This window comes from Gopherus evgoodei, chromosome 17, assembly GCF_007399415.2.
Source record: "Gopherus evgoodei ecotype Sinaloan lineage chromosome 17, rGopEvg1_v1.p, whole genome shotgun sequence".
Lineage (NCBI taxonomy): Eukaryota > Metazoa > Chordata > Testudines > Testudinidae > Gopherus > Gopherus evgoodei.
Window position 1 is genome coordinate 2,270,455 of NC_044338.1, and position 15,083 is coordinate 2,285,537.

The following is a 15,083-nucleotide window of genomic DNA, read 5'->3' on the forward strand; positions in this document are numbered from 1 at the left end:
TTACCGCTTAACGTCAAAGGAAAGGTACAGTCTCACCTCAATGATGAGAGGTAAGCACATAAATCCACTAGAAGGAAACACTTCTCTATGGCCTCTAACATGCAATAGAGCATTTGGCAGGCCTTTGGGCTCTTGTTTTTTTTTTTAAAGACTATATCCCTTTGCATATAGCAAGCAATCAGGCTACTCACAATGCTGAAGAGAACTGAAACATTATTGTGGATTTTCAGATCAAGGAAGAGGAAAATTCACTCCCAAGAAGCTACAACTGGGCAGCTGGATCTTCCACCTTTGCTAAGTCAACTTCTTAAAACCCAGCATATTATGAACAAAGGGCCAATTTTTATTAGCTCCTGCCATCTTTAAGGTCTGTATTTAGAACTGACTGCCACGCAGAGCTGAAGTGCACAAATATCTGTGATAGATACCGCTGTGTTAGTTGGCAGGAAATTAGTTAACCATAACCAAATTCCACCTCTTTGTTATGTGACTGAATTTTTGGTGTGAAGATGAATGAAGAAATTATGCTATTTTCCTAGTAAAATTCTTAATTCACTGAAAGAGATATGATAACACAGTTTGATTCTGGTAAGTTTAAGAATGCTTAGGACGTTGCTACAAGCTACTTCAAAGTCCCTGTTGATCAACAGGACTTCATCCAATTCATACACTGATAACATTTCCACCTTGTCATTGTTTCTCAAACACTACTTTTTGCACCCAGGACAGTGAGAGACAAATAGCCCTAAATCTCACTTCATCCTCTCCCTAAGTACCATCTGTGAGCCAAATTTTCCAGTGCTCATCAGCTTTGGAAATGCTTTTAGAAAATTTCCCATTGTAACGTTCCCTCAGAATAGTGTTAAAAGTGATAAGCGTCCCACTGCTTCCCTGCATGAGTTATTAGCTTTAAAAAGATAACGACTGGAAAGAAATAATCTATTCTTTAGGTGAACTTTCCATCAGTGTGAGGCCAAGAAAACTACAGTATTACAAGGGTATCCTGGGGAAAACTGAAGTACTGGCAGATCTGGATTTAGGTACAGGAAACACAGGCCCTTACCTACATCCCCACCTCATTGAAACATGTGATTACATCAGAATCTCAGCTTCCATCAAAAGAAAAAGTCGGTTTCTCGCCCTTGTGGTTGCAAAGAGAAATTCAGAAACATGACTAGGTGCAGATGATGCACTGATGTTTACAGAAAAGCATGAGCTGTCCCATGCACATCAATGGTGCGCAACTCCAAGACCTACCGCTCTGGAGGGCCCCACCATCACTACATCAGAGGACTGTATTTGTGACAGGGCTCAGTTCACCCACCATAAACAAGTAAATAATGGAGTTCCCTGCTGCTACCCCCTTGGAGGGGGAGGGCCCTGCTGGAGCTCTTGGGACAAAGAAGGAGATCCATGGTGTTGCCCCCAACTCCCTCTCTTTTTTTTTTGGGAGGGGGGGAGAGTGATCACTAATGTCACTTCAAGGGCAGGTGGGGCCAGAAGGTGCCCCCTCCCCATGTCCTGGCATCTCTGGGGCCTCAAATTACCTTAATATGGTTTGAGCGCATTGAACTTTTCCAGATGCAAGAAAACTCATGTGTTCTCCTCAACAGAAAACATGTTGGGCCTGATTCCGTTACACTGTTGTAAAAATGATGCAATGCAGGTTACCCCCTGGTCTAGCAAGTTCAGAATGAATATTTTCCAAAAAGAAATTTTATTATTCTTCAACTGCTATACTAAAAACTGTCACTCTCAAAATTAAGGGATCTTGCATCCTAAACACTCCTGCCTGGTCTACAACTAAAACTAAGGTCAACTTAGCTACCTCGCTCAGGGCTGTGAAAAAGTTCAGGCTCTGTGCAACACAGATGGTCAACTTAACCCACAATGCAGACACAGTTAGGTCAGTGGATTTGCTACTGCTTCAGAAAAAACCCTTTTATTGCTGTAGTGTCTACACTACACCGCGGAGCTGCAGCTGGGTTGCTGTAGTACTTATAGCGCAGGCATCCGAGGGTAAGCGGTCACATCTTGTGGAACTCTGTACCATGGAGATTCCTACAAGAACCCCATTGCTCAGCTTGTTGAGGGAGGTTAAACAAAGACAGACAGTGTGGAACTATCAGCAACTGCTACAAGTTTTCCAGTAATGTAATGGTGTTAACATTGTTGACCATAAATACTTCAAGCCAATGAAGCACAGATTGATGGAATTCAGATAGCTGAGCCAAGGATTGAAAATGAGTTTCAGGATGACATGCAGAGAGCAAGTCAAGTCTTTTCAAGGATAAGATACTGTATAAGGCCTTTTGTAACTCAGATTTCTGACATCACTATTTAACAAAACAAAATAAAGAGAATGATCATAAGACTATGCATCAGGAGTGAGAAAAACTAATGGATTTTGCTTTTGACTTCATTAAGAGTGTCAGTTTCAAGTTCCAGTTTTCAGGCATTTACATGAACTGCGTAAATTCTCTCCAAGCTAATGCTTGGAATACAAGGTCTTGGCTTGACAGCTGTAGAAGTGCACTTCAAATAGAGAAGCTTATTCTGCCACTGTCAAGTTTTAGAAACACAGAAGTATGTTTCCAGATGTTTTGTTTGGCCATGAGACCCCAAAAAAGACCGCAGAAGGGCATTTTTAAACTGGAATTTGACAGGCATTAGTCCAAAGGCACACTACCGCCTTTGGATATATTGGAAATTTAATTTAAGTATTATTTTTGTTCAGTTATTTTGCTTAATAACTTGTTTCAGCATATATTTAGTCAGTCCCCTATTACACTCACCTGCAGATGATTGTGCAAGACTTATTAGCATGCAGGTTTGGGGCACCTTGACATCTATTTTTGATACAGTTCAGGTCCCTAATAGCCTTTTGGGTAGCCAGCAAAAGAACATTTTAAAAGACTAAATGCACGTGGCATTCTAAAAGCTTTCTGAACTTTACTATAACATACCATTAAGTGTTCAAAAAAAAAAAAATAAAAAAAAAGCAAGCCACACGGGCATCAGTAATATAAGTTGTAAAAACAAAGTCCTGGCTGCACTGAGATTTGAAACCACGGCCCCGATCCTGCAATGTGATCTGGGTGGGTATGGAGGGGACTCTGTGTGGGTGGGGATCAGTCTGCTTTAGCTACCACTTTTCTGGAGAACCACGTTTAAACACTGTTCTTGGTAGAAAGATGCTTACACAATTCCAAATTTCTGTGCTGATGGTCTTATTTACCCAACATACAAATAACCTTCTGTAACAGGGAAATAGGTAAGTTTTAGGATTTTTTATTTTTCTGTCATTAAACTGGTTTGTGGGCCAGAGAAATGACTGGAGATTCTTCCCTTCAGCTCCTTGAGAATAGCATTTAGGAATCCCCCCCCTGCAGAGTCTAATGAAGTCAACAGAAAAACTCCAGAGTGACTTCAATGGGTTTAGGATCAGATCCTTACCCACAGTTTAGTTTTCAATGAATGGAAGTGAGGTATTTGGAATGAATTCTCTGAAGGACCTTCTGGACTGCCAGTTATAAAATCACTGAAAGACCAGTCTCACACCATGGAAGGCAATGGGAGTTTTTCCATGGGCCTCCTTGGAAGCAGAATCAAGCCCCCAGAGAAGTGCTGGGATCTCTATTTTTGAATACAGCCTTTCTTCCACTAATACAAAAGCTAGGATTTTACTTAGGTATTGAAAGGAAGATGTCATAGAGCAGTTGCGACATATACCTAATTCACAGGCAAAGTAAGAAAACCAGAGAGGAATGATTTTCTAATCACAACGAGACAATGTGTTGTCACTCTCCCAAGAAGCTTTATGAAGTTTAAAATACTGATGCTGAATTGTGTGGAGAATAGATGTGTGGTATTATTTGTCGTCTTATATCACATTTTATAATTGGACCAGTTTTTGTTACAGACAAGCACTAACAGATTTATTTTTCCAATACACTATATAGACAAAATAATGCCAGGACAAGGGAGAGATTGGCCAGCACTTGGCACTACCATTTACACCCATGTACCAAAATCAGTGCTGGTATCATGGCAGCAGGCCCGCCACTGTCAAATGCGATATCAATGCCTGTTTTTCCATGCTGAAAGCCCACATCCTGAAGGCAGAAGTGAAGGTTATTAACCACTCTTGTGCTGGGGGTAAGAGCAGAATTGGTTCTAAGCACATATTCTAATCCACACTTGAACTGTTCAGAGTGAACATTTTTCTTATATATTATAGGACCATTGTGGGAATTTATGGTTCATTTAGTTTTAATTCTACAAGAAAAAAAAATTCCTCTGTGCACACAGTCATATCACAGTACCAACCAATAGTGTTACTAGGATTTTTAAAAAGAACAAGGGTACTTGTGGCACCTTAGAGACTGATTTATTAGTCTCTAAGGTGCCACAAGTACTCTTGTTCTTTTTGCGGATACAGACTAACATGGCTGCTACTCTGAAACCTGTCATTATGCTAGGATTTTTAGTAGCACAACTATACTACCTCAGCCTGTGCTCTCACAAACCAAGGGTATGTCCACACTACAAGTGCTACAGAGGCACACCTGCAACTACATCACTGTAGTTTAACACTTGCTACAGCAGTGGAAGGCTGGTTTTGGTTTCTGTAGTAAATCTACCCTCTCGAGAGGTGGTCGCTGGGCCCAGAGAAATTATTTCATCAACATAGCTGCAGCTACACTGAGGGTTACATTGGCCTATGTTGCACAGCTGTGAAATTTTTCACATCCCTGAGTGATGTAGGTATGTTGACCTAAATTTTAGGTGTAGACGAAGCCAAGGAATGATGGCATTGGTCTGCAGTGGCAGGCGCATACCCTACTTCTAAGGTGCTGATGATTGAATAAGCCATTCAGCAGTGGAGGTGTTAATTCAGCACACGCCAGGATAATGCTGGAAGGTGAGACACACTGCACTGGCTGGAATTGCCATCTATGGCATAAGATGAAAACCTAAGGTCCTGACCCCTTATGTCATTAATGATACCCTAGCCCCGGTGAAGAATGTACAGTGTATCATGGCCAAATTCAAATGCGTCTAAGGTCTCACCCATAGTTTCAAATGGATATGGGATTCTTGACTTTGCAGCCTGAAACTGTTATGTAGGGTTTCTGTGTTATTTGTTAAAGAACTACTGCACCCAAGAAGTTGCTGCTTTTCAGTGGTAGATAAAACAATCCCTCAATATACCCAAAAAGCACTTGAGGATCTGCGAGACTGAAAGACCACATATTGTACATAGAGTTTTATTTCTCAGGTCCTAATCCTGCAACCAGATTTGAGCAGGCAGGCCCATATCCCCATGTGAAGTCCCATTAATTGTCATGAAAATCCAAATGAGTCTAAGATTCCACTCACAGAATCAGGGCCTTAGAAATCTATTGCCATTCCATTGTTCGCAGAGTAATTTCTTTTGATCCTTCAGCAAATCCAGAACACCAGCTAACTTCTCTCATAGCGTCTAAAGAATTCCCCCATTTCTCCAGACACTGAAGCAACGCTTCCATTGCCTGCATTTGAAGGGCACAAAAGGTTTCCTGAGGAGTGGTGTTTGAAGGCACACTGCACTGAAATTTTGTATTTCAGTGTGATGTTCTCAAAACTGTCACAAACATGGAGCCCTAATAAAATCAATTTAAGCTTAATCCTGTTTACTGAAGTCTGACTCCAGAGAAACTAGGCACTTCCCTCAAATCTCTAACCTACAACCCAGTGTTTGTCTTCACTTACAGTGGGGAGCTTTGGGACATTTACATTAAACACACCTAAGATAAAACCTGTAAATCTCCCCTTCCCACCCCCTCCAACGTAACACCAGACACTATTGGAGGGGGAAAGGGACCAGTTTATACTCCGCTCACACAAAGGGGGGGGGGGGGAGAAGGCTAAGCATAGCCATCTTTGCAGCACAGATGAGCACCTCCATTAATTAAAAAAACCTCCACTGGCCTGTGCCCCTCACTGCTTAGGGCTGGGGGCAGGCAGCTGGCCATGCCGCCCAAGTGTTTCAAGCCCAGGCGCTGGGTGGGGGCTGAGCGGGGTTCACCCCAACGTGCCACCCCCCGCGCCCGCCCCGGGCCATGTGCTGCTACTGCCAAGGGGCGGCCTGGCCTCCCCGCAGCCCCCGCCCGTCCCACCCGGAGCGCCAGGCCCAGCGCCCCCAGCGGCCCTGCCCACCCGCCGCCTCCTTCGCCACAACCGCGGGCCCCCGGCACGGCCACGCCCGCCCCCAGGCTCCCTTCCTCCTCCTCACACTTCGCCCGGCCCCGGCCCCCGCCGCCCCCCCCGGGCTCCCTCCCCCCGGCTCCGGCCCCCGCCCCCCCCCCCCGGCCCCCCCCCCCCCCGCCGCCCCCCGCCGCCCCCCCCCCGGCCCCCCCCCCGCCGCCAGGCCCAGGCCCCCGCCGCCCCCCCGGGCTCCCTCCCCGGCCCCGCCCGACCCCCCGGGCTCCCACCCCGCCGCCAGGCCCCGGCCGCCCCCCCCGGGCTCCCACCCCGCCGCCAGGCCCAGGCCCCGCCCGACTCCCCGGGCTCCCACCCCGCCGCCAGGCCCAGGCCCCGCCCGACCCCCCGGGCTCCCACCCCGCCGCCAGGCCCAGGCCCCGCCCGACCCCCCAGCTCCCGCCGCCCAGCCGGGGAGCGGGAAACGTGCCCGCGGAGCCGAGCCCCGCGCAGGCCGCGCCGAGATGCTGGCCCCACAGAGCCGCCCCCGCCCAGGGGCCGCTGTGGCGGGAGGCAGGCCCGGCCAGCGGCTCCCCGCGCCGGGCCCGGCTCCCAACATGGCGGACAGGAAGCGGCCCGAGAGCCGCGGAGAATGTTCCAGCCGGGCCGGGGGAGGGGGCCGCGGCCGAAGCCCCGCCCGAGGGCCCAGCGCAGGGCCGGGGAGCCGGGCCGCCCCGCAGCCGGGAAGGTCACGCCGGCCGGGCCGCTCCCGGGGCAGGCCTGACACACACGGCAGGGGCCGCTCCCATCCTCCCCCGTCACCGCCACCCGCCGAGCCTGCCCGGGACCCCTGCTCTGCCCGCCCCGCCCCGCTCCCGGGGCTCCCCCGGCCCGAGTTCCAGCGCAGCCCCAGCCTGGTCCCGCCCGACCCCCGCCCCGCTCCCGGGCCTCCCCCGGCCCGAGTTCCAGCGCAGCCCCGGCCCGGTCCCGCCCGACCCCCGCCCCGCTCCCGGGCCTCCCCCGGCCCGAGTTCCAGCGCAGCCCCAGCCCGGTCCCGCCCGACCCGAGTTCCAGCGCAGCCCCAGCCCGGTCCCGCCCGACCCCCGCCCCAGCTCCCCCCCCAGGCCTCCCCCGGCCCGAGTTCCAGCCCCGGCCCGGTCCCGCCCGACCCCTGCCCCCGGGCCTCCCCCCCCCCGGCCCCAGGCCCGGCCCCGCTCTCCGGCCTCCCGAACCTGTTTTCTTCTTCGGCGCGTCCTGGTGCTGCGGGCCCGCGTGCTTGTGCTCATGTTTCAGCAGCGGCTTCGGCGCGGCCTTGGGGCCGGGCTCGGCCGCGTGCTGCAGGTGGTGCTGGTGGTGGTTGTGGTTGTAGTAGTAGTAATGGTGGTGGTGGTGGTGGTGGTGCTGGCCGTGCTGCGGAGGCTGGCCGGGCTGCTCCTCCATTGAAAGGGGCTGGGGCTCCCTGCTGCGCCGTGCGGGCCTGGGGCTGCTGGCCGGGCGCGGGGCTCTCACTCCGGCTGGGGGAGACGAGCAGTGTGGCGCTTCACTAGTGCTCCGCTTGGCTGGGGGAGCCGGGCAGACTGGCAGCTGCGCTCCAGCAATCAGGAAGCTTCCAGGGCCGCTTTCCCCGCCCCCCCTTCTCCATCGCCAGCCAGCGCCGGACCATTTACCCTCTGCAACCTCACTGGGGTTGGGCCTCCAACGTCAGCACTATGGTCCCTGTCTGCTTCGCGCTGCGGTCCGCGAGCAGCACTTTCCAAGCGGGCTTCAGTGCAGCCAAGCAGATTCCAGCTCGGGCGCAATCCGATTGGTACTTTTACTCTGATTTCCCTCTGCATCGACTCCCTTTCCTCCCCTCCCCCCGGCCTCTTTGGCAAACGGCAAATTCTCTCGTTATTTTATTTTTCTAAGGAAGGAGGGGAGCTGAAGCACAAGGAAAATGCCACCAACCCAACTGAACAGTAATTCAAATAAATAATGCAAACGTTTAAAGAAGCCTGCAAATCATTTTGTATTCTGGATTCATTCTGCATTGCATTCAGATGCTAATCTCTTCATTTCCATGGAGGGATTATAAAGCTCCACAGGGCAGTGTCTGTGTAATTTTCTAAAAGGGCACGGTGCCGTTTTAACCATTTTTTTCTTTGTACAGGGAAGAATCAACATTTAAAGTTTCCGAAAGGAAATGAAACACGGCAGGTAAGATCATTTTTGCTGCTAAGAAAAAGTTCCGATTTAGGATTAGTTTAAATGAAAGGGGGCAGGGTGGGGCATATTTTGCCGTGGTTTTTTCTAATAATAGTTAAATTAAGGAAAAAGAATTCATCCAAAAACAGTGTATTTGGCCAGTCATTTTTTGTATTCCCATTGCTATTATTTCACCCTTTAAGGGTTGAATAAAAGCTTTTTCCATCTTGATTGTGCAGAAAAGTCTGTGATAATTCTGTTTTGAAACTTTACAATCTCACATCCTGGAAATTAATGTCATGTCCTGATTCAGATTCTGACTTCACTGCAGGATCAAATTAGAGGAAGGTTGGGGAGAAGCAAATACTCATTTAAACATAAATGAGTCAAATCCTGCCATCACTTTCCAGGCAACCCTATTTAAATCAGTGAGGTTGCTTGGGTGTATGTTTTAAGCAGAGTTTAGTTTAAATAACTTTCAAAATGAGCAAACTGAAATTGATTGAGCCAGGGATTTAAATTAGCAAATGATAAATTATTGCATTTGCACTAACCTTTATTTAAGATGTCAGAGTCATGGGTGCTGTGGGTGTTGCCACACCCCCTTGGCTTGACAAGGTTTCCATTATATGCCGGGTTTAGGTTTGGTTCAATTGCTCTCCAGCACCCCTGGTCAGAGTCACAGCTTCTTCAGAAAGAAACTGAATTCAACTGCAGGAGTAGTCTGAGAGAGCTGGAACATACTGTCTTCTTCGAGAACTCCAGTAGCAGATTATCAGATGAAAGCACACTCAACCAGTTAAACAAAATAGAAGTGATGGAGTCTCACACTCATGTCCATATACAAGGATTCAGCAAACACTGTAAGTGAACCTGCTAGATCAGACCATTTCAAGAACCACAAACATGGTTACGTGTGGGACAGACAAGATTCTCCATGACTTTTGCAGGATGTTGTATCCTTGCTTTGCACCATTCACAACAAGGTATCAATAACACATCGCTCAAACACTCAGAGACCCTGTTATCTACATCTCATCACTTAAGTACCTGTGCAACTCTTCAATCATGTACCACACAAAATTTGGCAAAACAAAGTAGGAAAATAACTACAAAGTGAGTATCTTTAGTGAGAAAAGTTTCCGCATAGTAGGAAACATCTATCCCTTGTTATTACCAGTACTAGTAAGGAAAAAAATAAGTGTTATTTATGCACTATTTGTCTTAGAATTATTTTGTTGACATAGACTCTTAGAAATGTCAGGGCTGGAAGGGACCTCAAGAGGTCATCTAGTCCAGCCCCCTGCGCTGAGGCAGGACCTGGTAGGGATGGTCTACGCATATTGTCTAACCTGTTCTTAAAATCCTCCAGCACTGGGATTCCACAACCTCCGTTGGAAGCCTATTCCAGAGCTTAACTATCCTTATAGTTAGAAAGATTTTCCTACTATCTAACCTAAATCTCGCTTCCTGCAGATTAACCCCATTACTCTTTTTCCTACCTTCAGTGGATGGGAGAACAATTGTTCACCATTCTCCTTATAAAAGTCCTTATCATATTTGAAGACTGTTATCAGGACATGTCTCAGACTCCTTTTTCCAAGACTAAGCATACCTATTTTTTAAACCTTTCCTTGTAGGTCAGGGTTTCTGAACCTTTTATCATTTTTATTGCTCTCCTCTGAACATTCCAATTTGTCTACATCACTCCCAGTGTTTGGCACCCATAACTGGACACAGTACTCCAGCTGATGCCTCACCAGTGCTGAACAGATCAGGACAATTACCTCCTGTCTTACCCCCTGCCCCAGCCCAGGGCCTGCAACCCACACCCAACTCTGTCCCAGAGCCCAAACCCCTCCTGCATGCCAAACTCCCTCCCAGAGTCTTAGGCGGGGGTGGGACGGTGGGACTTGGACCTGTTCTGGGTACCACCAAAAATTATACAAACCTGTCACTGTTCTCTTTTCACCCTTAAATAGCATATCTTAGGGACAGACTTCCAAAATAAAAAGTGTTCTAATGCCATTTATGTCATATCTTATGCTGACTATTCTGTATGAAGTATTTGGGCTGAATTTGATACCCAGATAAGTTGGAAGCCTATAGTTTTGCCTAGAAGCATGGTACGCCCACATCTCAAATACTGTGTACAGATGTGGTCTCTTTACCTCCAAAAAGATATACTGGCACTAGAAAAGGTTCAGAAAAGGGCAACTAAAATTATTAGGGGTTTGGAGAGGGTCCTATATAAGGAAAGATTAAAGAGGCTAGGCCTCTTCAGCTTGGAAAAGAGGAGACTAAGGGGGGATATGATAGAGGAATATAAAGTCATGAGTGATGTGGAGAAAGTGGATAAGGAAAAGTTATTTACTTATTCCCATAATACAAGAACTAGGAGCCACCAAATGAAATTAATAGGCAGGAAGTTTAAAACAAATAAAAGGAAGTTCTTCACGCAGCGCACGGTCAACTTGTGGAACTCCTTGCCTGAGGAGGTTGTGAAGGCTAGGAACATAACAGCGTTTAAAAGAGAACTGGATAAATTCATGTAGGTCAAGTCCATTAATGGCTATTAGCCAGGATGGGTAAGGAATGGTGTCCCTAACCTTTGTCTGTCAGAGGATGGAGATGGATGGCAGGAGAGAGATCACTTGATCATTGACTGTTAGGTTCCCTCCCTCTGAGGCACCTGGCACTGGCCACTGTCAGTAGACAGATACTGGGCTGGATGGACCTTTGGTCTGACCTGGTACGGCTGTTCTTATGTTCTTATGTTAAGCAAAACAACACTGACATGTTTATGCTCAGAGCTCTGTCAGTGAATGCACATGCTGTTCCAAGTTACACTTGTCTGTCATGCCAACTTTTGTGTTGCTTTTAATCAGAACTTTACCTGAATGGTTTCATTGCACGGCACCTAGAACCTGTTCTGTGGAGAAATGGAGGTCTTCAGTCCTCATGGATGTTAGTCAGCATTTTTCACCAGCACTAAAATTAACTAAAAATGTGAAGTACAAAAAATATATCTTACTCAGAATTATTCTTTATCATTTTTGAAATTATATTAGTAAAATGTAGCTGCAGGAGTATTTTTAGGTGACAGAGCTTCTTAAATAAGAGACTCTTCAACCCTCAAGTATAAAACCAGTAATATGCATATGTTCTTTATATTTTTAGGTTGTCATTAAAATATACTTTCAAATGTGTTTGATATTGAAATTGTGAATTCTTATTATTCCAGTATTGTATTTGTGTTTAGTGCCTTTTAGGATCTAATCCGAAAATTATTAGTATTACACAGGAAGCAGGCAGCAACACCTATAATTAAGGTTGCCTAACACTTTCTGCTGTAAGAAAGACACTGTTTTCATTTCCTTGTATTTTTTAACTGTTTGGGCTGACATTTTCCATCCTGGTGTCTGCTTCAGGCTAAATTTTTCTGGAACGCTTCAGTAAAAATGATTCTGTCATTTCTGAGAACACGGTTAGAGGAAAATAGGTTGTTTTGCCAAGGTTAAAAAAATTATTATAGTGGTTTTGTTGAAAAATTGTAGCAAATCTTTGCAGTAGGGACTTTGAAATTTGACTGGAGCAGAGGTGTCATTCTGGAGTTAGAAAGCTGCTTTTTGTTGCATTATGAACATATGGCAGAATTACAACTCTGGAAATCACCACGTTCACATGCTCAGAAGAGACTTGTTAGAGTTTAGCAGCTATATTCTCCAAACATTGCATCTCTCCTGGGAGTGCTCCAGCTCAGGGCTCCAGGGGTTAGCACTACTTTCCCTGCAATTGCTATTTGTGGGCCTCAAGAGCCACTGTGGTACTAGAACTTAGAGCAGGGAGACTGTCTCTCCTTTTCTCTTCAAATGCTCCCTGGTGGTGTACAGGCAGCATGGGGAAGAAGGAAGAAGCACCTTAACTTGAATGCAGAGGGGTGAGGAGCAGAGACAGGAGCAGGGTGGGGAAGGACAGAAGCAGAGGAGGACAGGGCAGACTGGAGAGGACAGGAACAGAGGGAGATAAGGCAGGATGTGGTTTTTCATAAATTCCAAGCCCAGAAGAGAGCGTTGTGATCATCTAATCTGATGTCCTGTATAACACAGGCCAGAGAATTTCCCTCAAATAATTCCTAGGGCAGATCTTTTAGAAAAATATCCAATTGTGATTTAAAAATCGTCAGTGATGGAGAATCCACCCTGACCCTTGATAAATTGTTCCAGTGGTTAATTACTCTCGCTGTTAAAAATTTATGCCTTATTTCCATTATGGGGGCAGGCGGAGCTGTCCCTTGGGTATGGCAAACCGGGGCAACCCCCGGGGCCCCGCGCGTCGATACAATCGTGGGGAGGTGAGTGGCAGGTGGGGGGGAGGAGGCAGGTGGAGGGGTAGACAGCGAGGAGGAGAGCGATAGGTGGAGGAAGGATGAGGAGGTGAAGTGGCAGCCACCAGCAGTCCACCTACCAGAACCTCCCCTTCGCCCCAGCACCTCCTGCCTGCCGGTGGGCCCCACTGATCAGTGCCTTCCCCTCCTTCTCAGCACCTACCGCCTGCTGTGGATCAGCTGTTACATGGCACCAGGAGGTGCTGGGGGGAGGGGAGAGGAGCAAGGGCGCAGCACACTCGGGGGAGGGGTGGAATTGGGGAGGGAAGAGGTGTGGTAGGGGTGGAGTGGGGATGGGAAGAAGCAGGGCGGGGTGGGGCCTGGAGGGAAGGTCTGGGCGGAGGTGGGGGGAGCCCCCCCCAGCAGATTAGAAACTCTGCGCCTATGTCCTGGGCCTTCCCCCCCCCCTTGGGATGGCCCTGCACCAGATGCTGGGTCCCCCCGACCCCTGCATGGGCAGGGAGCGGCAGGGGTCCTTCTTGCTATGCACAGCAGCCGGGAGCAGTGGGGGTCCCCCTTGCTGCCCACGGTGGCTGGGAGCAGTGGATACCCCCTGCTGCCCATGGTGGCTGGGAGCTGTGGCAGGGAGCTGCGGGGCTACCCTGTAGCTCCCAGCACCGGCTGAAGTCACGGACGTCTTCTGAAGTCATGGATTCCGTGACCTCCATGACTAAATTGCAGGCTTAATCATAAGGCCGACACACAAGGGGGCTGAATTAACCTTTCACAGACAACTGTAAAACTGACATTACCTAACTTTTGAGAGCTTGACTTTGCAACCTTAACCATTACAATTATGTATATTATAATTCAGTAGTGCGCAGAGATCCCAATCAGAATCAGGGCCTCATTGTGCTGGGCGCTGTTCAAAGACAGTCCCTGCCCCACAGAGTTTACAGATTACAAATGTTATTTACGCAAAGTATAGTTGGCAGTTTACAAATCAAACAGCAGGGGGCATTTTTGTTGTGTAGGTGGTAAAGCTTCTCCCACCATAATTTTAACTCCCACACCTACATTTTTTGCTTGTTAGAGATTTGAGGAATCTGAAACATAATGAGATCTTTGCTAAACCTCCACACTATCAGAGTTTCTTTTAACACTTTACAAGGTACACAGCAGCTTACCATTTGGTTCAAAAAAAAAAGGTTTTGATTTTTTTTTTAATCTGTAGTTTCTGTGGACTGTCTGTCCATATTAAAGGTAGTTGCAATTTGTTCTTTTTAGGGGCTGTGACACAGCAGATCATGGCTAGTTCATGCCAAGGTCCCCATGTCTCAGTTGAACCCTGACAAATACAGAGCTGGAATCAGGCTGGCTCACCTGTGTGTTAGTGTTGTTATAACAGGTATTAGAATGATAAGAATGTGTTTCAGGTTTAGACTTTATTGAATGCTTGTGAGCTGCTGCCTGTGTTAATCTCACTTGTAGCGTCTGTATCCCAGGTAATATCTGAGCCATTGTGTTGTGAGTCTTTGTGACTGTGTAGATCACCAGACAAGAGAGACAAGTTAGTGTGAAGGGCTGCTCTTCAACAGAAAATATTACACCCTTTCCAAAAGGAAAGGTCCGTTGATACTAGCCCAAGTATTGTGGGACATTGCAGCCAGAATCTCCTTGCATATTGTCAGAAACAGGACACAAGGCTTCTGTTCGGCTCTCCTCTTCCTCCTTAAGGTGAGTCATGCAAGTGGACTCTCTCCATCTCCTCTTCCCACCAGCTAAGTTTGCAGCTCAGAGTACAGGGCAGGAGGGAGATAAAAACCCCAAACAAAAGGAATTCGGTATCTCTGTGCTGCTTGGACTCTGAGGGGCAAAGTGTTTGTAGGCATGAGCAAGAGATCTGCAGCTGCTTAGCCTGGGTTAGCCCTAAAGGACATACAGAGCTTGTTGATTATAGAAGCTTAAGATTGTAGCCCATTTGTGTATCTATGTTTACCTCCTTAAACCTTGTAAATAACTCTCTGGTTTTATTTTCCTATTTAATGAATCTGTAGGTAGTTTATTATAGGATTGGCTGCAAACGTTGTCTTTGGTGTGTGATCTGAGGTGCAATTGACCTGGGGTAAGTGACTAGTCCTTTGGGACTGGGAGTAACCTGAATATTGCTGTGATCCTTGGTGTCAGGGGCCGTCTATCACAAAGATAGGCTCATGTGGGTGTGAGATAGATGCAAGTACCCAAGGGGGGAGCGGGGGACTGTTTGTGACTCCATGGTAAGTCTGTTATAGTGTCTGAAGAGTTTACACATGATAATTGGTTGGTGGAGTTTAAATATTGAACTCACCACCTATTTGAGGTTTGTGCCCTGCTTCCTAACAGTCTGCCC

General features: G+C 47.6%; 1 protein-coding gene and 1 long non-coding RNA gene across 5 annotated transcripts in view; one reads left to right on the forward strand and one right to left on the reverse strand.

The window, feature by feature from the left end:
* The window catches only part of NUFIP2 (nuclear FMR1 interacting protein 2), a 26,221-nt gene extending 18,252 nt beyond the window's left edge, over window positions 1-7,969 (reverse strand). The window contains exon 1 of the mRNA XM_030537146.1: window positions 7,416-7,969. Within this exon, the coding sequence (XP_030393006.1) occupies window positions 7,416-7,623 (208 nt within the window). The 5' untranslated portion in view covers window positions 7,624-7,969. The remainder of the gene's footprint in view (window positions 1-7,415) is intronic.
* LOC115636714 overlaps window positions 7,437-15,083 on the forward strand; it is a 26,831-nt gene continuing 19,184 nt past the window's right edge. For 3 of the 4 annotated variants that reach the window (XR_003997022.1, XR_003997021.1, XR_003997020.1), the window contains exons 1-3: window positions 7,437-7,524; window positions 8,333-8,379; window positions 9,010-9,230. This is a non-coding gene — a long non-coding RNA (uncharacterized LOC115636714). The remainder of the gene's footprint in view (window positions 7,525-8,332; window positions 8,380-9,009; window positions 9,231-15,083) is intronic. The other variant, XR_003997023.1, reaches the window with a different exon arrangement.